The 25,466-nt window shown below is 34.6% G+C and overlaps 1 protein-coding gene across 1 annotated transcript in view; it reads left to right on the top strand.

The window, feature by feature from the left end:
- The first annotated feature begins 737 nt into the window (after positions 1 to 737).
- The window catches only part of ATP6V1A (ATPase H+ transporting V1 subunit A), a 49,994-nt gene continuing 25,265 nt past the window's right edge, over positions 738 to 25,466 (top strand). Inside the window, exons 1-2 of the mRNA XM_063091921.1 lie at positions 738 to 815; positions 25,089 to 25,183. Of these exons, the coding sequence (XP_062947991.1) occupies positions 25,099 to 25,183 (85 nt within the window). The 5' untranslated portion in view covers positions 738 to 815; positions 25,089 to 25,098. The remainder of the gene's footprint in view (positions 816 to 25,088; positions 25,184 to 25,466) is intronic.

Genomic DNA, 25,466 nt, shown 5'->3' with positions numbered 1-25,466 from the left:
CACTGCTCGACTCCGCGTACCCTTCCCCCTCCACTCTGGTACCTCCATCTTTCTACTGGGCTGTGCCTTCTGGAGTCACGCTCCTCCTCCCACCCCTTACGACACTACTTGTAGGACTGGCCCTAGCGGTGAAATCCGGATTGTTCCACTCCTCCCTCTCCTTTCCTACATCAGCAAGATTATCTTTCCCCGTCCCGTCTTTCCCAGTTGGTAGTCACCAGAGTGACCTTCAAAACGCTCTTGTCTCAATAGGGTTTTATAAACTTGGTTCTTATAAATGTAAAGAAGTCTGTGGATCACTCAAGTAAATGAGGGGTTTCAAAAGCAAATGTAATTAAAAAACGGTCGGATAACTTGGCTACACTCCAGCACACCTCGTTTTGAGATCACGTGACTACCCAAAACGTACAGCCTGGGATTTTACCCACGGACCCCAGAGGGACGGAACTCCATGGCCATTTCCGGTCCCTAGATGGTAGCATGAACGTCACTTCCTTAGCAATGCACTTTAACGCTTGCCATCCATGCCTTTTACGTTTCACTTTACAATACAATCTTTGTGAAAATTTGTTTAGTTTTTTCTTTATTTGCGAGAAATTTGATATTCAGACGATCCGCTAAAACACAAGTCCCCAAGGTGTACCTTGCCAAAATGGGGGAAGAAGGGCGGGGCTCGGGTCACGTGATCGGTCAGACCCCGCCCTCTCCCCCACCCCCCTGCAGCTGAAGACTTCCCCTCCCGCAGTGACAGAGCCTCTGGGTTCGTGGATTGTACTGCTTCTGCACCTCGCGCCCGGGCAAGCGAGCGGTGACCGGTAACCGGCGACTGGTGGGAATAGGAAAAGGGGTGGGAGGAGAAAGGGAAGGGAGAGTGTGGACGGGAGCCTCCACTGCCCGGGGCTTCCTCCCCGCTGTCACCCTGTTACCGGCAAGGAGCTCATCTCTCCCTATTTCCTGACCCTCGCTCCCCCACCGTGGTCGCCCCCGCTATTTGGGGGTTGAAATGTCCACCTTTCCCGGTGTTGGGAGTGAGTGCGGCCATTATGGTTACCTATTCGGAGTCTTTGGGACTTCGGGTAGTAGGGTTGCTTCAGCCGTTCCTCGGGGTCTGCAGTAGCCGCCAGATCCCATTCCCCAAAGCCCAATCTTTGGCAAAGACCATCGCCGTCTTCACCCTCAGCCCGGGGCTGGGGAGTGGGAATGCAGGAAAATCCCTGGAGGCAGAGGCGTTTCCAGTGAGACTGGCTTGGGAGGGAATGTCAGTGATATGGCCCTCACTGCGGAGTCATTGAAAAGCGTCTCTCCGAATGTGCTTTCTCGGTAATTCTAAGGGTTTTATCTGACATCCCTACAGGAGAGGTTCTATAGGTGTTCACAAGCTTCGGGTGGCACTGGAAGGGTAAAAGCAGATTTTTCTTCTTCGAAGCAGAGAACAGTTGAAGGAATAAAGATATACTGTCTTCAAAACAGGGGGTGTTGGTAATACGACAGTCTCGATTGAATGGGGAGGCGTTGAAAGATGGTGTTGCGGTGTCGTCTGCAGGAGGCCCAGGCTAGCTTATGGAAAAGTAACTTGATTTCCTTTGAAAGGGAAGTTTCTTTAGAAACTTACTGGGCTGGAAATATAATTAAACCAAATTTATTTGACCATAAACTTGAAGGTAAGAAGATTAAGTTGAGATATTTCTGATTTCATATTTTTTGTCTTTGACATCTTTCTCTTTTTGCCATTTCCAATCAATTCCTTGACCAGCTTTGTGGCAAAATTGTGTTAAGTAGCATTTGTGTCTCTCCTTATGTTTCTCCATTTGTAAAACTCTGGGTGACCTCTTCATATGATGAATAGTATTTTGTGAAAATATAGAAATTGTTTTGCCTAGATTTTTGTCCATCCCAGTGCCCTCCCATTTCATATGTAATATAGTAGCCAATGTTTTGACTCCAAACAATGTGCTTTATAGGGAGAGCATTTTTCAGTTTAGGGTTAAACTCTTTTATTTGTACTGCAAACTCAGAAAGTTCCTTGTTTCTTTTAAATCAAAAGGACTTACAAAAATTAAAATTTCATTTTTAAAATTTAAATTACATTTTTTTCTTAAGATAAAAAATTATATTCTCAGTTAAACCTTGTAGTTTTCTAATCAATGTAATTAAAGAATCCATTAAGAAGATAGCTGAAAAATGAGGAAGATGGAAACATTATCTTTTAGTGATGGATGTGACTTATTTTTGTTTTTCTGTATCTTTCAAATTCTTAGCAATAAACTGGTCTTTGTTAAGGAGAACAAAAAGTTAAAATCCTAGAATAATAGCAATTTAACAAAATATTTTTATGGTATGTTCAAAATAGAAAAACTGGCCTATTGATACTCCTTACTAGAAAACATAACCTTGAAGATCTTGCTTTCCCCTCGTAATAAAGAAGACCACTGTTGTCTTGTGTAGATTTACAATTTTAGCATTTTGTACTTATGACCAATACTGGACAATAATAGCAATAATCTACTGATATGTTTGTGTAGCCATGTCTGCTGCAGATATAAATTTTATTCATTTTCTTCAGAGTGAGGTTTTCTGATCTGTAGAGGAGAGAAAAAATAAACAGTGCTGCTTCATTGCCCAGGTGACATTCCACCAAATAAGGGAAATTTCTGAAGTGTTCTGGAAGTTCAAACCAGTCCTATCTGGGTGAAACCAAAATGGGAAAGGTGAAACTAGCTAAAAAGCATTGTGTACTCAGGAAAATGTCAGTATAAAAGAGGTTGAATGAGTCTGCAGTTTTACTTCACAATTCTCCCAATTTTAGGGAACAAACTTATGAAAGCAATAACTTAGACCACTGATGAAATCTAGAAAAATAGCAGAAGGAATTGGTGACTAAATTGCTGCTGAAGTTGAAAGTGAAAAAGAGCTTCGACATTATGCCCAATTCAAACACACACACACACACACACACACACACAAATGTGATTTGAAGCTTAGAAGACATTTCTGAGACTAGCTTTATCGTTTATGAGTGTGACATATAGAAATCTTCATGTTTATTAGAGAATTGTACCACAGTCTATCTACCATTAAATAACAGAGAGACGTTTTTGTGTTAGGACTGCTGACACCTCTTGTTTTCTTACTCTGAGGTCTTTCTTGTTTTCCCTGCCTTTGTAGATTATCCCCACCAGCAAGAATGCTTTCTTTCCCCATAGACAAAGGTAGCCACTCAGTCCTATAGATTATTACACAATATTTTCCATTCCTCTATTTTCATTTCTAACACATTGTATTTACTTGTTGTTTGCTGGGCTATTCCTCAATAAACCATGAAGCTCGGAGTTCAAGGACTGTATCTCTACTGCTGTGTCTTCAGCACCAGGATGCTGAGGTACCTTATAAGCACTCAGTAAATTGATTATTGAATGGGTGTTGGACAATTAGACAATGAGATTAAACCACTAACTCTTGCAGCATCTAAGGTTGTACACTAGGTATTAACTTTCAAATATAATCTTCCAAATCATGGTCAATAGAATGGACATAAACCTCAAATGGACTTTATTAATGCAGTAACCAACTTATTTTCACAGCATGTGCATTACCACTAGTTATGATTATCATCCAAATATGGGAGGGAAAGGAAGAGGAGTAAGTTGTACTAAGTGAAAAAAGTGGCTCTGTCAGTTGGTTAGAGTGCAACCTTATAACCCCAAGGTTATGGGTTCAGATCCCTGTACCAGCCTGCCACCAAAAAAAAAAGAAAAGAAAAAAGTGGCTCTTTGTGAGCTACAGGTAGGGTGATTTTTAGCCTGAGACTAAAAGAGGGTATTCATTCAGCTCCGCCACTAAAGTTACATGCCCTTTTAAATAAAGTTGGGAGTGGAGGTGATACTTATGAACCTTCTTCTCAAGTGTATTATGAGTTTCAGTGAGATAAACCCTAAGTAATCTATGTTAAAGTATTTTAAAAACTAAGTGGTAAGTGAATGTAAAGCAATATAGTGCAGATTTTATGTGAATAGATTTCCCAGTCATAAAGACCTGGGTTCAAGTTCTGGCCTGATTAGCTCAGTGACCTTAGACAGTTTACTTAAGGTGGTTTCGTCATGTTTAAATCTATTCCATAGATGACATTAAATTAGGTCATGAATGTACAGTGCCTAGTACATGCTTTGTAAATTTTTTTTTTATTAACTTTACTCAACTTTGATTTTTCTAAAGGAGACTTAAGACATCCCACAAAATTGACTAGCACCCCGTTTGGGGGCATCAGGTTTTGGGTATGGAGAAGGGAGTAGAATTTGAAATGAGGCTATTACCAAAAAAAAAAAAAAAAAAAAAAAAATAGGGGAGGAAGAAAACTGTACTTTTAGCAAAGATTTTAAAACACATTTATTAGGGGCCGAGCCCGTGGCGCACTCGGGAGAGTGCGGCGCTGGCCCGCCGCAGGTTCGGATCCTATATAGGACTGGCGGGTGCACTCACTGGCTGAGTGCCGGTCACAAAAAAGACAAAAAAAAAAAAACCCAAAAAACATTTATTAGTAAGAGCTGAGAAATATCAACATAAAGACCCTTATTTTGGCAACTGCAGTGACTTAATATTTTCTGTGTAAAGATTTTCCAAAGCTTGTGATTATTAGTATGTGGAATCTGTTTAAGGAGGCAGTTCATCTATTCCTAAATTTTTATCTCTATAATGGATTATAGAAATGTTACAATTGTACAGGCTGTAGAGCAGGGACTTTTGAGTTAAAGCTTGTAAGTTTAGAAATTTTGCCTTTTGAAATTATTTAAATGGTTTTTTATTTTATTTTTAACCTCATGAAATGGACATAGGAATGTAAAGAACATGATGAAGACATGAACTGAGTAAAATTTTTCTCTTCCTAAATTGATGACTCACAAGGATTAGTGGTTCTGCAATGGAAAATATCACTACATTAAACAATAATTGAAATATAGCTATCATGAGTTAATGTTTCATTTTAATCCTGAAAAAAATTATTTGTTTTAAGGAAAGATTTTATTAAGAGATAATTGAATATCTCTTTAATGTCAATTCTGTATTATAATAATTGAAATGTCATTCATTTATGGATGAACTTATTTATTATTCATTTATTTATAAGACATAAGCTTATTATAAATAAATTGTGACCAAAAAGAATGTTTTCCATTTAATTTCTGTAGAAACTGTAAAAGTTTTGCTAGTCTCTATTTTTCCTATTGTGAAATGAAAGAGACTTTGGTTTATATAAAGGTATTATTTTATAAATACTGTATATACATTACATATATACTGTATATAAAGTAAAATATGTATATAAAATATATGTACCATGTATGTATATAGAGACAACCAAGGGCTTGCTGGGTCCTCACTTGATAGAACATGATGCTATTAACACCAAGATCAAGGGTTTGGATCCCTTCTGGCCAGCTGCCAAAAAAAGAATATAAGACAGCCAAAATGGATTGTATATCTTCATAATAACATCTTTATTTTTACTTGAAACTATTAAAATGATCTTTGAAATTAGTTACTACTGTGAATAAAATTATCTAATGATTAATTTATTTGAAACTTTCCTTTCTGTGTTTTTTTTGGAGTTAGCTCTACTTAATAAATTTCACAACCGCAATTAGACATTTTAAAAAATTGATGTATATCATAAATATTTGTAGATTTAAATTTTAAAAAGAAATACTTTCATTATTATATCCCGTGATTTTCTGTTGTTATTTTTGGCATCATTATTATGACTAACTATAATAAAATTTTCAGTTTTAAATATTAGTGCTATTTGTAGGAACTATTGCTCTTTTGGTGATAAACCTTTTTAAACATTATACCCACAACATGGAAAATAATTAAGTTCAGTTCATTGAAAATAAAGTGAGTGGTACATGATAATGATGCAGAAGACCTCCAGGTGAACCTGAGCAATGAAAAGCAACCAGACTTTATAAGTTTTGTTTTAATTATTTTAATCTTTTAAAAAATGTTTATAGAGAAGATTAAAAAATAATTTTCTAATTAAATCAGAAAATTTCTGTAAAATTGAAGAAGGGACATGTGTGTAGTAATGATTATCTATACATATGGAAAAAGTTGGAAGGAAATGCACCAAAACAAGTAGATATCGCTAGATTAGGACATTAAATGAAGATTTAAAATTTATTACTATACCTTCTGTATATATTTGAGTTCCTACAATCAGTAAGCTTTGCAACATTTTTTTCATTTGCTATGGCAAATTAAGGCATCTTAATTCTTTTATCTTAATTACTTGGATTTCTTAAGTGAAAACATTTTGACTTACCCAGATAACTAAGTAGGTTATTTAATTTTATAGGTATAGATACACTTTTAGGCAGCAGAATTCTGAAAAGCAGAAGTAAATCCCAGTATATAAGAATATAAGGTAATTACTACATGACAAAGTGATATTTCAGTCCAGTGGGGAGAAAAGACACATACAAATTGTAAATATGACTGATACAACTTGTCCATCTAGAAGAAAGTTAATTGAGCGGGTACTTTGTAACACAGGCAAAAACTGATTTCAGGTGGATTAAAGCCTTAAATGTAAATCGGAAAATATTTAAAATATTCATCTCCTAAAGTTTCAAGATTGAAAAAAAGAATGTTTGAAGTGTATATAATAGATGGAGTTAATATTTTTAAGAACTCTTATAAGTCTACCCAATAGAAACATATATAAAGCATGTAACCAGAAGTTCACAGAAGAGAAATCCAAACATGCAACAAACATGAAAAGATGTGTAACCTTAGTATTAATATACTAACAATGAAAAATTACTTCTCTGGCTAACAAGAATTAAGTGGTTAACCTACTGCTAGCAGGGATGTGCGTGGAAGGATTTTCTCATTAAATGCTAGTGGAATTGAACTGTTAAACTTTTTTTTAGTAAACAATCAGGTAGTATCTGTCAGTATTGAAAATACATATACTCTTCCGTCTATCAATCCCACTCCATGAATCTTTTTCTTTAAAGTAAAACTCCAGTAAGTAAGCAAGTATTTATGTGAATGTTGATTGCAACAATGTTTGTAGTGGCAAAAATCTGCGAGCAAAGGGAATGCCTGTCAATAGAGGTATTGTTATATAAATTATGGCACAAACATAATAAGGAATGTTGTGAGGTCATTAAATGGTAGGAGTTAAATCTATACTGGTGACTTGGAAGAATTTCCAAACACATTCTGAAAGGATTTCTGTCATATATGAGAAATGCAAAGTATAGAGAAATGTATATAATGAGATCCCATTTTTGCAAAACCAGTTGAAAAACACCGTGAGATTTGTGTGCGCATATGTGGTTGTCAACATTGGAAGGAAGAAATAAGCAGAAAAGGAAAGAGAAAGAAAAGAAAGAAGCAGAGTATCCACAATAACATATGCATATAAAACTACACGTTTGTGCATGTCTGTGTGCAAGGTGAATTCCAGGAAAGGATGGTAATCAAAATGTTTAGTGGTTACCTCACATTTCAAGTAATTTTTACTTTCTTGCTTACACTTCTATGTGTTTTTATTTTTATAATGAACATGTAGTGTTTAATTAGAAAAAGCAAAACTTTTCATTTTGAAAAAGAAGTAGAAGACTAGATATGTCAAAGAAGGAATTAACAAAAAGAAAAATATTTGAAAGGGCCAGAGAGGGATAGTTATCTGAAATTTGTTTTTGTCTTAATTACTTAGGTATCTGAGGGGAAAGTACATAAATTATCCTAATAACTCCATAAGTTCTCCTTAATTTTATGTATGTGATAACCCTTGGACATCCAATATGAACTTGTCATTAAAAATGTACCAGGAAATAATGGTCATTACCAGATAGGAATACCAATTAACATTTTATTTTTGGTGTGGACATTAAGTGCTCCAGGAATGCTTTTAGCCCTGGAGATATAAAGCATATTGCACAAGTATAGGATCTGTCATCTGACTTAATCATATGACTGAATCATTTATAAGAAAAGTCTACATTTGGGCTTTGGCAGATTAAAAAAACTAGATTACAAGATTAACTTTCCTTAAGAAAACATCAAATAAGAATTTAAAGAAACAAAATTAAAAGTACTTAAATTATTAATACTTCAGTTCTTCCTTTTAAAAGAACCTGAAGTTCATACATCATTCAAAGCCATAACAGAAAATGCTTTGGAGTCAGATTTCTTGCATAAAGTAGCTGTATTTGTTTCTCATGTTGCTATTTTTTGTTTTTCCCTTTTCATTACCAATTTTATTTTAACATAATTATATATATGTTCTTTATTGTAAGCTGTACAAATTCCTTTTGAAAAGAGTTGGGATGTATGTAAATAAAAAGTAATTTTAGAATAATATTAAGAGGCAACGTAGTAAGGAGGTTAAGGGCACAAGTACTGGCACCAGAGTGTGTGGGTCAAATCCTGGCTCTTCCGTTTCCCAGTGGTGTGACTTTGGGGAAATTACTTTTATCTTTCTGTATTGCATTTTCTCAGCTTTAAAATAAGGGAGTATTTATTCATTCAATTATTCAATTATTCAATTTATTCATTGAGTGTTATGAGGATTAAATGAGTAATATTTAAAAAGTGGTTAAAAATAATAACTGACACATAAGACCTATATGAATATTTGCCATTGTGCTTAGTTAATTAAGTATATTTAGTAGTTTTAGTACTTGGCTCAATTGTTTTAGAGTTCATTGAATTATTCAATAATATTTGTAATTAAGTTGAATAGGTAATATAACTGTATAAATATGGTAAAAATTATATATTCATATAGGTGTTTTCTTTTTCCATTCTTATTCTTTTTTCTCCCATTTATTTGTCCACAAGTGATACCACCTCTTCATATTATTTGGGACCTTATATTTTTCACTTAATGTTATCTTGGAGATCTTTCCACACTGATACAGTTAAAGCTGCCTCCTTGTTTTTAATAATAGCTTAGTATTCAGTTGTACTAATATACCATCATAGTCATATGGAATATTCGTTGAGAGCTTACTCCTGATCCAAATGCTTTTCTTAATACTTTAATTGTATTAACTCATGGAAGCCTCACAACAAACCTTATGAGATAGGTACTATTTTAATTCCCATTTAACAAATGAGGAAAATTAGGCATGGGGTGTCTAAATGTCCAGAGATGCCGCACAGCTGGTAAGGATTTGAACCCAGGGAATCTCTTCCCAGAGATTGCTGTCTTAGTACCGCTAAGCATACAGCCTCTCATACTACCACAAGTTAACTAGTCTCCATATCAATGGACATTCTAACCTTTTGCTTAAGAAGCAGTACAGTAATGAATATTTTAGTGATAGAACATTTTGTACATATACAGTAAATTCCTTGAAATGGAATAGCTGGGTTAAAGATAAGTACATTTTGAATTCTGGTAGGTATTGCCAAATTGTTTTGCAATTGAGGGATGCACAGAAGTTCAGCTTTGTCCTCAGTAATTTGCCAAAATCTGTCATTTAGCTTGAGTCTTCAGAAGGCTGAATAGCTGAATGCCTTTAACATTTCTAGCATCCCTGAATTGTGTGTGATCTACCATCATGTGATAGCATGTATTACCATCATGTGGAATCAGTGGAACAATGTCACGACATTTGGACTTCTTATTACTTTCAAGTAACAGTAAGTATTTTAGCTATAACTTGAAATGCTCCTAATGTGACTTGTATGTTGAAACTCTGTCAATTGAAGTTTGAATGTATATTATTCAAAGAGTAAAGTGCTACAATTGTTAATATTTGTGAAAATTGCTGATTTTATGAACCAAAACAATTATGTAAGAGCTTTCAAATAGTTAAATAGGGAATCGGATTGCCAATTAATATGAACATTAAGAATATTATAGCTAGCTAAATATATGAATAACTATATCCTTTTTTGTGAAAAATGAATTTTCATTAATCCATTAGTCCTAGTGTAAGGTAATGCAAAATTAGGCAGTGAGGTGCTTTACCCAGGTGACTTTAAAAATCTACAGATTGGGCCGGACTGTGGCTCACTCGGGAGAGTGTGGTGCTGATAACACCAAGGCCACGGGTTCGGATCCCGTATAGGGATGGCCGGTTAGCTCACTGAGTGAGTGTGGTGCTGACAACACCAAGTGAAGGGTTTAGATCCCCTTACCAGTCATCTTTTAAATAAATAAATAAATAAAGTCTACAGATTATTTCTAGTATAACATACTTTTCATTTGTTTCAAGAGAGGAAAAAATCTCCCTTATCATGAACCAAAAAAGTAGGCTGGCCGACACCAAATTCTTCCACGTGATTCAGAGCAGACAGTTCAAGTACAGAATCAGCTCAGGTTCCTAGCTAGTAAACCTGTAGTACATGAATGTGGATTTATAGTACCTGCTATTGTTCAGTTGTGTGTGTGTATGTATTTTAAATATTATCTCATCCTCCCAAAGATACTATATGGGAGATAGGGAGAGTTGGGGAAGCTGTAAATAGACATAAACAGTCTGTCAGTGATAATTCTTTATGGTGAAGTAATTCTACCTGAAATTAGACCAGTGTAAAATAACAGAAATATAACTCTCCCTCTACCTCCTTCCTCCAAATGAGCCATGGAACCGTATCACCTTTGATATCCAAAATATTATGGTTTAGCCTGAATCTTGGAAGACAAACCCTTTTATGCTTCATGGCACAAAAGTTCATTCAAAATAGGATTAAGATTTTCCCAGATCCTCACCCAAGACATTAGAAACTGATATGCCATTAAGTCCTGTTTTGAATATACTCATAGAGTAATGAGACTTAAGAGGCATATCTCACTTCTGTGGTCCTAGGTTGTTAAGGGACTGTGGAAATTCCCAAGATTTGCTAAACTTGACAGGGTGCCCACACAGCCTTATCAGGAGTCACATACATTCATTCTAAATAAACAGACAAACCGGTATGGTTTTCATCTGTAATTAGAATGTTACCAGGGTTAAGGTTGTCTTATCACATTCTAAGGTTTTCACAAGTCTTTATAACTACAGTTGTCACTCAGTATCTGCGGGGGATTGGTTCCAGAACACGCCCCATCCCACCCCCCTGACCCCCTGCAGATTGTATTGGTGGACACTCAAGTCCCTTGTATAAAATGGCATAGTATTTGCATATAACCTGTGCACATCCTAAAGTAACTTATACATTAAATCATCTCTAGATTACTTATAGTACCTAAAGCAATGTAAATGCTATGTAAATAGTTGTTATACTATATTTTTTATTTGTATTATTTTTTGTTGCTGTGTTGTTATTTTTTGTTTCTGATTGTACTCTATTGACAAGTAAAACCAAAAGTGAATATGTATTCTGTGTAAGCCTTGTGCCCTTACAGGAGTCATGCTGCCAATTCTTTGTGATTTTTTAAAATTAGTTTTACTGAGGTAAAATTGACACACTTGCACATATTTAAAGTGTACGATTTTGATAAGTTTTGATGTATGTATACAACCATGAAGCCATCACTACAATCAATATAGTGACCATATCCATCACCACATAAAAGAAGTTTCCTCATACTTTGTAATCCCTTTCTTCCATACCTCCCCACCCCCCATCCTCATGCAACCACTCATCTGTTTTCTATTACTACAATTTGGTTTGCATTTTAAAGAATTTTGCATACATCAGACCATCTTTGTTTTGTTTGCATTTCACTCAGCAAAGTTATTTTGAGATTCTTCCAGGTTGTTACATGTATTGATGATTTATTTTTATTGCTGAGTATTACTCCATTTTATGGGTATACCACAATTTGTTTTTCCATTCACCTGTTGATGGATATTTGAGTTGTGTTTCTACTTTGCGGCCATTATGAATAAAGCTTCTAAGAACATACATATAAAAGTCACTTGGACCTAAGCTTTCATTTCTCATAGGAAAATACCAAGGAATACAATGGCTGAATCATATGATAGGTATATGTTTAACTTTTTAAGAAACCACCAAACTGTTGTCCAAAGTTGTACTGTTTTACATTCCTACCAGCAGTATGAGAGTTACTAACCCTTCTTTTGGTCAGTTTTTTAAGATTTTAGCCATTCTAAGAGGTGTGGAGTGTAATTTCACTGTGGTTTTAATTTGCATTTTCCTAGTACCTAATGATTGTAAGCATCTTTTTATGTCGTTATTTACCATCCATATATCTTCTTTGGTGAAGTGTATGGTCAAATCTTTTGCGTATTTTAATTGAGTTTTCTTATTATTGAGTTTTGAGAGTTCTTTATATTTAAGTCCTTTAGCAGTTTTATGCTTTGTAAATATTTTCTCCCAGTCCGTAAGTTGTCTTTTCGCTGAAACAATGGGAAGAGCAGAAGTTTTAAATTTTTATTAAGTCCAGTTTATCAATATGTTCTTTTATGGATAGTGCTTTCAATATTGTATCTAATAAATCTACCTCATCCAACGTTACAAAGCAATTTTATAGCTTCCGGTTTTACATTTATTTAATTTTTTTTTTTTTTTTTTGTCTTTTTGTGACCGGCCGCACCGTGCTCAGCCAGTGAGCGCACCGGCCATCCTTATATAGGATCCGAACCCGCGGCGAGACTACTGCCGCGCTCCCAGTGCCGCACTCTCCCGAGTGCGCCAGGGGGTCGGCCCCCGGTTTTACATTTAGGTTTACCATTCATTTTCAGTTAATTTTTGTATATAGTGCATATACAAAAGATATAGATTGAAGTACCGTTTTTTAAAAATTTACACATTCCCTTGTTCTACCACCACTTGTTGAAAAGGCAATATACTTTCTCCACTGAATTGCCTTTGCACTTTTGTCAAAAGTCAGTTGTCCATTTATGTGTTGGTGTATAGCTTTTTTGAGCTAATAAATGTTTGTAAAATTTTAAATACTAGGCGGAATAATGGAGATTAGATTTTGTCTTTGTTGTAGGATTAGTTGGTGTTCCAGCATTCATAACATTAAGCATAATAAACATTAAAATCGTTAATGAAATTGTGACATTTTAAACTTTTAACAAATTTATATATTTAATAGTATTTAATATTTTTCTAAATATTTAAGAATATTTAGTAATAATCTTTTACCTCTGAAGGCCATTCTGTGATGGTAATGTTTGACTTCAGCTTTGGCCTTGTGTAAATATTGATTTTTAAAATCTTGACTATTGGGCATTAGGCCAAAATATGTATTCAGTGCACTTCTAAGGGCTTCTATCAGTTTTCATTTAGTGAATGAGCGTTCCTGTTTCCTCCACACCCTTGCCAGTACTGTCACTGAACAATATTTAGTAATTGCCTACTATTTGCCAAGTTACTTTACTGGATAATTGGTGTACTCTGTGAACAAAGCAGATGCGATCTCTTTTTTCCTGGCATTTATGGTCTAGTAGTAGAGATAGACATTGAATAGCTCCTTTCACAGATTTTTAATTACAACAGTGGATAGTGCTACAAAGGAGCAATATTGAATACTATGAGTGTGTACCAAGGGGGAACTGGAAGTTAATTCCTTAACAAACTGTACTATTTAAAATCTCCATCTTTGATTAAATCCCCTTCTGCACAGCCAATTTAGTTAAATAAAACACTGGTTGTCATTAACCATAGTATACTAGGTAAACCATTAAAATGCAGATTTCTTGCCCTCGGAATTGAAAATATCTGTGGATTTTTTACTATAGTCGTCTATTTAAATTGAGGTTGTGAAATGTTTTTCTTCTATATTAGGCCACATTCTTTTCTACTTTTGTTCTTCCTTTATGCTTTAGGTCACATTCTCATCATATAAATTTTAGAAATTCCTGTTTTGGAGGTGAACCTATTATGGTGACACTTCCTTTTAAACACTGGGTTAATTTGCCCTTGCATAGTTTGTGAACCTTTTTTCTCTTCTATTCCATCCATGAAATAAATGTCAGAACAGATCCAGTTGAATGTAGAAACATTTTATAATACAAATGTAACAGCACTTTTACTGCAGCACTGTTGAGGCTGACTCTTGCATGTGCTTTGAATGTCCATCAGTCTCAAATACTTATATTGCTTATATTTGGCTAGTTTGGCTGCTCATATGTTTTCTTTGGCAAAGCAATCAAGAAAATTTTTTCACTGATGAACTTCAAACAAGTGATATGGTAATTGTAGGCAGTTTTCAAAAGAAATTTCTAAGTATTTTATAAGTAATAGCTTTTTTTTTTTATGTCATTGTTCAATTTCAAGGTTAACTACTTTTGAAGGAGATAATTCTTGTGCCTTATTACCTGCATTTTCTTAACTGGTAAAGTCACTTTATAGGCAGTTTATCTGACAACCTATCCAAAAGTCAAACAGCCATTGCAGTGCTAAGATGACATAAAGGTTGAGTATCCTCTCATAGCTTTCCTGATGACAGCCCTTGGCACTATGAACTTGGAGTTACAGACTGTTTAACACAAGATATTTTTATTATTATTATTAAATAAATTTGGGGCAGGGAGAGACTGTAGGATTTCAAGTAAACTAATAATTCATTTTGTTATCATCACTGAATTTTAAAGCTATTTCTAGTTTTCCACTTATTGCAATGTTAACAGTAAACACATGTATAAATAAGTCCTTATCCACATGTCAAATATATTTCCAGAAATATAATTTTTGTATCAAAGGACTTGAACATCTTTATCACAGTTGCATATTGCCACATTTCTTCCTATATTTCTTAAAATATAATATATTCAAATGAACCTTTTCTTGATGGTATGGGTCGTTCTTATGACCATTAGTTCACAACCTCTTTTCTTGTTTACCTTCTATTTATTTTTAGAGTGTAGCTTTCTAATGATTTGTTCATTTAAGTCTGCAGTGGTCTAAAATACTAGGTAATAATTTTTATTTGTGCATAAGGTGAGTCAAGGCTGTACGAAGGTCTCTTGCAATGTGCAGAAACTTTAGGACTGTCATTCTACCAGTTCAGACATCTTTTGTTTTTCTGTTTCTTAGGTCTTGACTGTATTCCAGTAAAGGTTGGCAAACCTGTTCTTCCCTATATGTAAATATTATTGTACTGTGTGTAGTTCCAATACCATATTATATTCCCACATTTTTAACAGCTCTGAAATTCATGTCTGTTCTGCAATTTCTACAGTGCCTAGTTTAATTTGTCAGGTTTTTTTTCCTTAGTAGTACATCAAACAAATTTATTACAATTGATGTTAGATTAGATGAAATAATGGTATTACTTCTAGGTAGGGGAGTGTGTGTGTACATGTGTGTGCATGTGCAAGAATTGGCTCTTGTGAGACATCAGCATAAGAGTATCCACAGTATGGATCCATAGTATGAAGCCTTCCCTTGGCATCACCTACTCAGTAAGTTAAAATGAATAAAAGTATACTAGCAAAATGTAAAAAATAAAAACAGCAATAAAGGGGAAGCAGTCTAGGTACCCAATAAAGAGAGTTATTATTAGGTAAAGTATGGTATCCATTTAATGGAATAGTATACAGTATAAGATGATGCTTATGAAGACTGTGTAGCACATGGAAAAATTGAAGTGAAATAATATGTCAAGTTGTATTATAGTATTGATTATAATTATGTAAAAAACAAAATCTGAGGAAACAATAACAAAGTCAATAATACTTAAGTAGTGAGACTTTGCCTTGGGTATTTTTGAAATTATAAGCATATCGTTTCTGAAAAATTTTAAAGACAGGTATGTGACAGTGCTTACTATATTGTTTATATCATTGCCTATATTGGCTATTTACATCTTTGGTAAGTGAAGATATCAATCAAAGGAAACTTTTTTGATGTCTCATTTTTTTTTGTAACCTGAAATCAAGAAAAATTCAAACAGAAGTCTTATAGGATATTAACGTTAGCATCACTATAACTTTTTACACTTCAGTTTATCAAGTTTTATTTATGTATTTATTTATGTGGCTGGCTGGTAACAGGGATTGAACCCTGGATCTTGGTATTATCAACACCATGCTCTAACCAAATGAACTAACCAGCCAGCCCAGTTTATCAAGTTTTATTTAAGAAATAAGAAAGATAAGAGGAATTTCTCACCCAGATAGTATCTTAGATATCTTAATTGTTTCCAATTTATGACAGTCTATTAACCAGAAATTTTCCACTACTATTCCCTGTTTTTAACGATAGTAGCAAAATTGTTTTGGGTCTGTTTTCATTATTATTCTTTCTTACTTTCTTTCTTTCTTTCTTTTAGGTCCCACTCATAAGTGAGGACATGTGGTATTTCTCTTTCTGTGCCTGGCTTATTACCATAATTTTCTCTAAGTTCATCCATGTTGCTGTGTATTACAGAATTTCTTTTTTTTTTTTTTTAATGGCAGAGTAGTAGTCCATTGTGTATATACACCACATTTTCCTTATCCAGTCATCTGTCAATGGACATTTAGGTTGATTTCAACTCTTGGCTATTGTAAATAGAGCTGCAATAAACACGGAAGTGCAGGTATTCCTTCAACATGATTTCCATTCCTTTGGGTATATACACAGCAATGGAATTGCTGGGTCATATGGCATTTCTGTCTATGTCTGAGGAACCTCCATACCATTTTCCATAATGGCTGCACCAATTTATAGTCCCAACAACATTATTATCCTTATTAGCCCCAAATATGCCCATTTTCTTCTTAGATATGCCCATTTACTTTGCAGTTACATTGATATTTTACCTTTTTTTTTTTTTTTTTGGCGAATTTAATCAGTTTGTTAAGTTAGTGTTATAAAGCAAGGCACTGGTAAAATACAGCATTACGTTCTTTAAAAATCTTTGTTCTTTAGAAGATGGGTAATTTAGGAACAGTCAGTTCTTTTTGTTCTACGTATTTTGTGAACAATCTGTTATGTCACTTTTTCTTCTCCCTTTTGCTTGCACATTGTCCTTTATCATTCTAACACATAGTAAATAATGGAAAAGAAGCATCTCTGGTGTCTCAGTCAATTTGGCTGCTATAACAAATTTCCATAGACTAGGTGGCTTAAAAAAACACATTTATTGCTCATAGTTCTGGAGTTCTGGAGTCTGGGAAGTCCAAGGTCAAGGTGCCAATACATCCTGTATCTGGTGAGGGCCCACTTACTGGTTTGTAGATAGCCATCTTCTTCTTGTATTCTCACATAGCAGACAGCAGAGATCATCTTTCTCCATTTTTGTAAGGGCACTAATCCTATTCGTAAGGGTTGCACCCCCATGATCTAATTACAGCCCAAAGACTCCACCTCCTAATACCATCACATTGAGGGTTAGGTTTTCAACATATGAATTATGGAGGACACAGAAAAAGGTAGGAAAAAATTAAAGCTACTGAGTAAAATAAGGTCTTTTTTTTTTTTTTTTTTCTAAGATGACCGGTAAGGGGATCTTAACCCTTGACTTGGTGTTGTGAGCACCACGCTCAGCCAGTGAGCGAACCGGCCATCCGTATATGGGATCCGAACCCGGGGCCTTGGTGTTCTCAGCACCGCACTCTCCCGAGTGAGCCACGGGCCGGCCCCAAATATTTTCTTTTTTTTTTTTTTTTTTTTTTTTGTCGTTTTTTCGTGACCGGCACTCAGCCAGTGAGTGCACCGATCAGTCCTATATGGGATCCGAACCCGCGGCGGGAGCGTCGCCGCGCTCCCAGCGCAGCACTCTACCAAGTGCGCCACGGGCTCGGCCCTAAATAAGGTCTTTTGAATTACATGTTAAATGTATAGCCAGATCTGGGCATCACCTCTCTATAGCTCTGTCATCTTGATAAGGTTGCTTGGGTCTCAAAACTTACTTCCTAATGAAGCAATACCTACCTCATAGAACTGTTGTTAAGGATTGGAGAGATGTGTTAATTTTTTAATATAATGTCTGGAGTGTGGTGTGGGCTTAACACATAGTAATCGATTATAAGTTTTTAATTTTAGGTAAGTTTTAAATTTCAGAACATTGTATTGAGTTACTGCTGTGCAAGGCACTATGCTATGTGGACGGGAAGGAGTAGGAAAATGATAAATACTTGAATCTACATATAACAGTTTTACCATTCATAGCTTCTAGCCTATAAGTCAATAATGTGAAACTTATAAACTAAATTTTGTTACTCTGATTAAAACTTTGGATTTTTTGAGTTCCTTATATATTCTGGATATTAATCCTTTGTCAGATGTATATTTTGCAAATATTTTCTCCCACTCTGTTGGTTGTCTTTTAACTCTTTTAATTGTTTCTTTTGCTGTGCAGAAGCTTTTTAGTTTGATATAATCCCATTTGTTTATTTTTCCTTTGGTTTGGAGGGAGCTAAAAATTAATATATAAATTCACACACACACACACAAACCGGGGGGGGGGGGGAACAAGATATAACAACCACAATTATTTGAAGTTGATACGACAAGCAAACAGAAAAGACATTGTTGGGGGGGAGGGGGGAGGGAGAAGGGAGGGAGGTTTTGGTGATGGGGAGCAATAGTCAGCTACAATGTATATCGAGAAAATAAAATTAAAAAAAAAAAAAAACTTTGGATTTTTACACTCAGTATTTCACAATTTTATTTATAAAATTTGAAGGGAAAAGGATCTATGACTATTTCTAGAAATGCTATAAAAATTGTTTATAGACAAGCCTGTCGACAAATCTTGAGCATATTTAGCTGATAAAATTAGAGTTTTATTCCCAGTTTAAGTGTCTACCCTAGCTTTTATCTTCACTATTTCTTTTCCAGAAATGACTTTGTTTTGATATAAATTGAAAGACAAGGGTATCTGCATCTGTGTATCTGCCCTCAAAAAATTTTATTTCGATAGGAATCAATTTTTCCTGATTCCATCAATCCAGTTTGCCATCTGTAATTTTGCTGTAGTTTTCTATTTGATTCCCACTTTTGTATGCACATTTCCTTGTAGTCCACCTCAGTAATTTTTATAAACTATTTTACTAATGACCTTGTATTTGCCTTTATTCTTAACCTTTTGATCTATTCATTTTTTAATAGCACTGTAATAGCACTATAATACTCCATTATATTATAAAAATATTTATTCTTGAAACTCTCCTTTTTTATGTTGGTTAATTCAGTGAGCCAATAAAGGCAACAAGGACTCAGGTGCTTTCTATCTTTCTATTTTGTCATCGTTAGCAAGCCTATTTAAATTAGCTCCCTTCAAGGTCCTCAGATGGCTGCCACAGTTCCAGACATCTCATGAAGATAACCAAATCCCCAAGGAGAAAGAATGATGTTTCTCATAGCTTGTGTCTTTTAAAAGAGCAAAAAAATCATTTCCAGAAGCTTTCCAACAGATTTTTGCCTTATCTCTTGTTGGTCAGAACATCATTCATTACATGCGCATTTCTAAAACAGTCATTGGCAAGGGAACTGGAATTACCATGGAACTGGCTTACCAAATTTGAACAAAGTTGGGGTTTGGTTGGCGAGGAAAAAATGAGGAACTGGAATGCGTAGTGAAGTAAACCTGCCACATAAGCCTTTTTGATAGGGTTGCTAGGTAAGTGGATTAAATAAAAGACATAGGAAAGTGCTTCACAATATAACTAGTATTAAAATCAGGTAATGTTATTAACAGGAATTCTACCTATTCTATAGCTTTTTGACCAAGAGTAAACATTAAACAGATTTAGGATGACTTTCTCTAAGAAGGTAAACTGTGTATGAAAATAAGTATTTGATTATAATTTACTAGATTCTTCATCTTTTAAAAAAAAAATCTGTGATTTCCAAAGATAGTCTTTAATCAGTTAGATATAATGTACACATTCTCAATGAAGTGCCCCAGGATTTTGTGTGTGAGTAAATATTGTCTTGCAACCCTAGTATTTAACTTTTATGTATCACCTTCTTCTTGCCCCCAGCAGTCATATCATCTAAGACTTGGTAGTAAAAAGAATTATTTCTGGAATAATGAAATAACCAATATAGTGCATTAACCAGTGGCAATTTGGAGTGCACCATTTAAAATGGAAGGGGACAAAGGTGGGCCTCTGGCATTATTTGCCACTGCAGTGTTCTGTATTGCCTGTCGGGGAGAGACTGATGACTCATTAGCTCAGATGGTTGCCTGTACTGCCTTTCTGGATTTTTCCTCTTTTATAGCATGATTTTTTTTTTTTTTAATCTTTCGCAAACACTGGGGGAACCCTATAATTTGTGACTAAGGAAGTCTTTGTGGTAAATTGCATTTACTTTTTATCCTTAAACAAGGTAGGAGTCAAACAGCTAAAGGCAAATTTTTTATGTAATCACTGAGTTGATTTTTCTATGATTGCAGCTATGTATATTACACTTTTCATGAAAGTATGTTGTAGGTATTTATGCTTTTATTTTTTAAATGATTGAGAACACAAATTGCTGTATCTTATAGTAGGAAGGAGTTATTAAATAGCCCATAAAAACTATTTTATGTAGCATTAAATCATATCATATTTTGGACCCTATATCATATACACTTGAGATGATTCAATATAATCTAACTTGAAATATACCATGCTTATTGAAAGTCAATGTTTTACCAGGTTGCTTTCTTAACATTTTAAAAAGCCTATACTTTTTCACATAGAGGCATAAGCATTTGATAGTGAACGGAAGATTTTAATGGGGCATTTTTATTTTGGCTCTTTTCACAGATAATAACGAAGATAATTAACAAATTAGTATGTTGTATGACTGTGCTTATCAAACTGCCATATGTTTAGCCCTATTCAGTCATCAAGTCACTATAACATGTCTACCTAATGAATAATTTTATTTTATTTGTAGAGAGGAAGCATTTTCATATTTTTCTTATAAAACAGATATTGTATGTAATGGAGTAGAATACAAAACTTGTTTGAATTTAAGAGAATATACAAGTGCATACAAAGAAATTTCCCTGTTTACAAGTAGATTGTCATAGTCTTTGTCCAAATTCTGGGGTGGTTGTGGGGACTAACTGGGGGGGAGAAGTTATCTATTCACTTTAGTGTTTACTTGTTTTTCTCCAGTTGGAGTGCTTTGGTGAAAAAGCTTGAGAAGTACAAGAGAAACCCTTATATCAGTGCTGTGGGAATTGCAAATTTTAATGCTTTAAGAGGGCCTGTTATCTTGGACCAATATTGGAAGTTTATTGCAGTATTTAACTGTTAAGAGGTTGGAGCTTAAAACTCTTAGACCTAGGAAAACATTTTCCAACTCTATCACAAAATAGTACTTTAGAAATGAAACAGACTCTTATGAGTCTATAACTACTATTGATGGACTTTATCATTTATTAATAGATCCCAATGTTACCTTTATTAGCTTACAATTGCCTTTTTGACCATTTCTGTCATTAGTGCTTCCAATAGAAGGACTGAAGGATTGTACAGAAGTTATAACAGCAGATTTTGCTAACTTGATCCCATCTGACTCATAAACTCACAAGATAGCTGAATCATGAACAAACCCATTTGATTTCCACTAATCATTGCTCATACATTTGGAGGCTTTTCCTGTTCAATTTTAAAGGGAAAGTTTGTAAATGTTTACTTTTAAAAATCAGAACAGACACCATTATTGCCTCATGATCTCTCTAGAACACCTTCCTGAACCCCAGTTTTGAGCCATCTGTAAGGAAGCTTTACTATATACTCTAACGCCTCCTTGTTTACCTTTCTAGTCTCAGCTTAACCTCCCCTAACTCACTTCCATCCTGCCCAACTCTAGGTTAGATACCTTTGCTTCATACTCTTCTAAGTCAGCCTGTACTGCTCCCACGAGAGCACATGTATTACCTTATTGTAACTACCTTTTTGTCTTTTTATCCCAACATGTCAGAAGATTCTTGGGGGAAAGATTGTATCTTACTCCATTATATTTTCTACCCGTAGTACAGCAGCTGGAATATCATCAATGCTTAAAAAAGTCTAATCTATTTGGTTTTAGAAAATAAGTTATGGCAAAATGTGAATAATAGCTAGAAAAAAAACTAGCTAAGTGACTAGATTTGGTTCAAATAACAAGAATACATTAGACACTTTTTAGAAATTAGGTGATCTTAGCTTACATTAACGAATAAAATAAGCAGTCATCAGTATTACTTTTCTGTTATTCATACTGTTACCTGCCTCACAAACCTCCTTAGATTTTACTGACAAAACCAAGGCTCGATAGGATGAAAGAATTTCATTTGCCCAAGGATTCAACTTATAAATTCACACTCAGTCTGCCTGACTCAGCCTTGGTCTCTGTCTTTCAATAAAAAGAAGAATTAAGAATAGATGAAATGATACTCTTTAGTACTTACTCATACAGTATCTACAATATTGTTTTTAATTTTGTTTGCTCTATTTTAAAAGAAATATTGACATGAAATACTTCCAAAAAAGGGTAGCCTTCAGAGTGATCTGAAAAAGATTATTTTTGAGGGAGAATAGAAGGCACTAAAGAGAATTTGCTTGCAGAGAGAGCATACTGTGTGTGGCTCCAGTAGTTGGAAGAAACAGGGCCAGATGATATAGAAGTTATGGGGATGTAGATTCAGATTGCGTAGGAGACAGAGCTCTCTATGAGGAGATTTTGGAAAACAGAATAGCTTTTTCAGAATTCAAGCTCTGTTTTAATAGTATTATTGAGGAATTTTTTGTAAGCATTTTACATTTCACAAGGAACATTTAAACAAATTTGTAATTGAATCATAACTTTGGGATGGCTGGTATCATCATTCCTGTTCTTCAAATGAAGATATTAAGAGATTTGGATTTGTCCAAGATGTCCTGCAGGATGTCTTTGGTAGAATCAGAATGTGATCCCAAGTCTGCTGACTCAAGATCTTGTGCTGTTTCCACTTGAATAGGCAGATGACCATGTATCATGAATGCTATAGAGGAAATACCCACATTTAAGGAGGAAATTAGACTCTGTGATTGTTAAGTTCTCCTCTGACTTATTATCTAGTAGTTTTTAGAAAATCTTGTTCTGTCTCTTTATATGCCAGTCTTTTGCAGCCCTATACCTGCTCTTACTAAATGGCCTCTTCTGCTGTATCTTAAGGAAGCCAAAAATTCTAATAAATCAATTTCCTCTTTACTTTTCCCCTTGACTCCCCTTCTCCCAATTTAATTTTCTTTTGGAAGACACCAGGGTCTTTGTTTCCTTTATTGTGACATTAATGACTGTAGTGTCTGGTTTTTTGTTTTTTGTTTTTTCTTTCTAATTCCTTTCCATTATTTTCAGTTACTTATAGGTTACCTTCACTTTATGAACAAACTGCCAACCTACTGGTAGTCTGTACCTTATCACCAATACCATCTCTATGTTCTCGACACTTGTTCTTCTCCCATAGTCATGTTCTCTCTTGTAAGGCTTCCTATATCTCTGTATGGTTTTTAATCTTTGTTTTAATCTTTGTCCTCAACTCTGCCTCAATTAATCCTCAAGGTTCAAAGTTCGGTTTTCCTCTCTTTCTGTATTCTTTTATCTGGACTCAACTGTATTCAACTCAGCCTCAAAACTTACTTTACAGCTATCCATTCACTATGCTTCGTCCACATTGGTCTACACTTTTCCTCCCACTTTGGAATCAGTTTCTCCTCTATTCCAAATGTGTTGTTTGCACCTCAATTGAGCATTTGGGTCATTTTGTTTTACTGTACAGTTGTTTAAAGCCAGCAAAAGCTCTTTGAAGATAGCCACGTGTTTTAGTCTGAGCTCGTATTCCCTAAGCTTAACACAGTGCCTTTCCCTTGGTAGATCAGTAAACATTTTATAAATTGAATTCCATTGACATTCAAGCTTTAACTATTTCCAGAGCTTTTTTCAACTTCTCATCTTGCCTGCATTCCCTCCCCTACTTTAATCTGTTAGAGTGGTTGAATACCATTCTTTTTATAGCAGCTCTCTCAATCTTCAGTGATTTTCTTTTGTTTATAGGGTAAAATCTACTTCTTATCTTGGCATTCAGTTCAAGACCTACAAATTACTTTATCTATTTTTGCATTCTTATTTCTCACTGTTGCCCTAATAGAAACCTTTTATACCAATCTGGCTGGTCCTGAATATTTTGTCTCCATTCTTTTGTTATTGCCTCACCTGGATGCCTTTGCTTCCCATCCTTTCATAGCTTATGCAAATTCTGCTTAATCTTCAGATGTCTTCACTAAACATTCTATCTAATCTTTGAGCTTTTAGTAAATAAGCGTATATTATTCTGTACTTTATCACTTACTGATCTATGATTCTAACTTTATGGTTGTTTTGGGATATTATTTAGCTTTTTATATGTACATGTATTTCATCTTTCTTACTAAATCATCAATAATTATTAAGTTAGACCAGCAGTCAAAAATAAACTTTTTACTTTGGGATCTGTCACTAGTTTGCTATGTGTACTTGGATAGTTCCTTGAGTTTTTCATATGGTATGTCTATAAAGTAAGAGGTTGAATAGCATTTCTTAAAACATTCTTTGTGCTACTAAAAAGAGAAAAAAGGGAAAAAACACTCCGAGATAAGTTTTAAGGACAGATAATAAATGAAAACTTTTAAAATGTAAAAGATGTAATTTGTTACATTGTGAAAAGTGTTGTGGTGAAAAATGAATCAGGGAAGGAGGGAGGTATGTTGCAATTTTAAATAAATGGGCAGAAAAGTCTCATGGGGAAGGTGACTTTTGAGTAAAGACTTCAAGGAGGTATAGGAGCAGATAGCTGAGAGAACACTCCAGGTAGAGGGAACAACCTGTACAAAGGCCCTGAGGCAGAATGTGCCTATGTTTTTGAGAAGTGGCAAAGAGTTCAGTGTATACATGCAGGATGATTAAGGGAAAGAGTAGTGGGAGAGGAAGTCAGGGGAATAATTGGGGAGAGAGGTGTTGTAGGGCTGGATAAGTCGTTGGAAAGACTTCATGTTTTTGTTATACTCCTTGATATTTCCCATGGGATACTTTACATAGAGATATAACTCATTAATTATAATATATAACCACAGAGTATACAGGAACAAGGTACTTTTAACTAAATTTTAAGAATTTTTTATAATATTTTACTTTGAAGAGGTGTAATAAGTCAAGAATACACGAAAGATGAGAGTTGATTCCTTTAGGGTTTGTAATTATAACTTTTTTTTTTTTTTTATCCATAGGTATATCAACATGATGGATTTCTCCAAGCTACCCAAAATACTCAATGAAGATAAAGAAAGTACATTTGGTTATGTGCATGGGGTCTCAGGACCTGGTAAGTAATACATTAAAATCTCAAGAGTAAGGATTTCTAACTTTTATTGATGTCTGAAGATGTTTTGGGTAGAAATATACAAGTTTCTGTTCACCTACATAAATCCTATTTGTCCTTAAAAGATCTCATAGCAGCTATAAGACTGAAGTAATATCTCCATTATAAGGGCTCATCTAACATTGATTATCTAAATTTGATCATTATCGAGGTGCTACTTTGTGATATCCTGTTTATATTTATCTGTTATATAAATGTATAACCAGTTTTACCTGTATATCTTAAT

Source organism: Cynocephalus volans, chromosome 1 (genome assembly GCF_027409185.1).
Source record: "Cynocephalus volans isolate mCynVol1 chromosome 1, mCynVol1.pri, whole genome shotgun sequence".
Lineage (NCBI taxonomy): Eukaryota > Metazoa > Chordata > Mammalia > Dermoptera > Cynocephalidae > Cynocephalus > Cynocephalus volans.
Note: the sequence above shows the minus strand (reverse complement) of the source record. Positions and strands in the feature narration are given on the sequence as shown.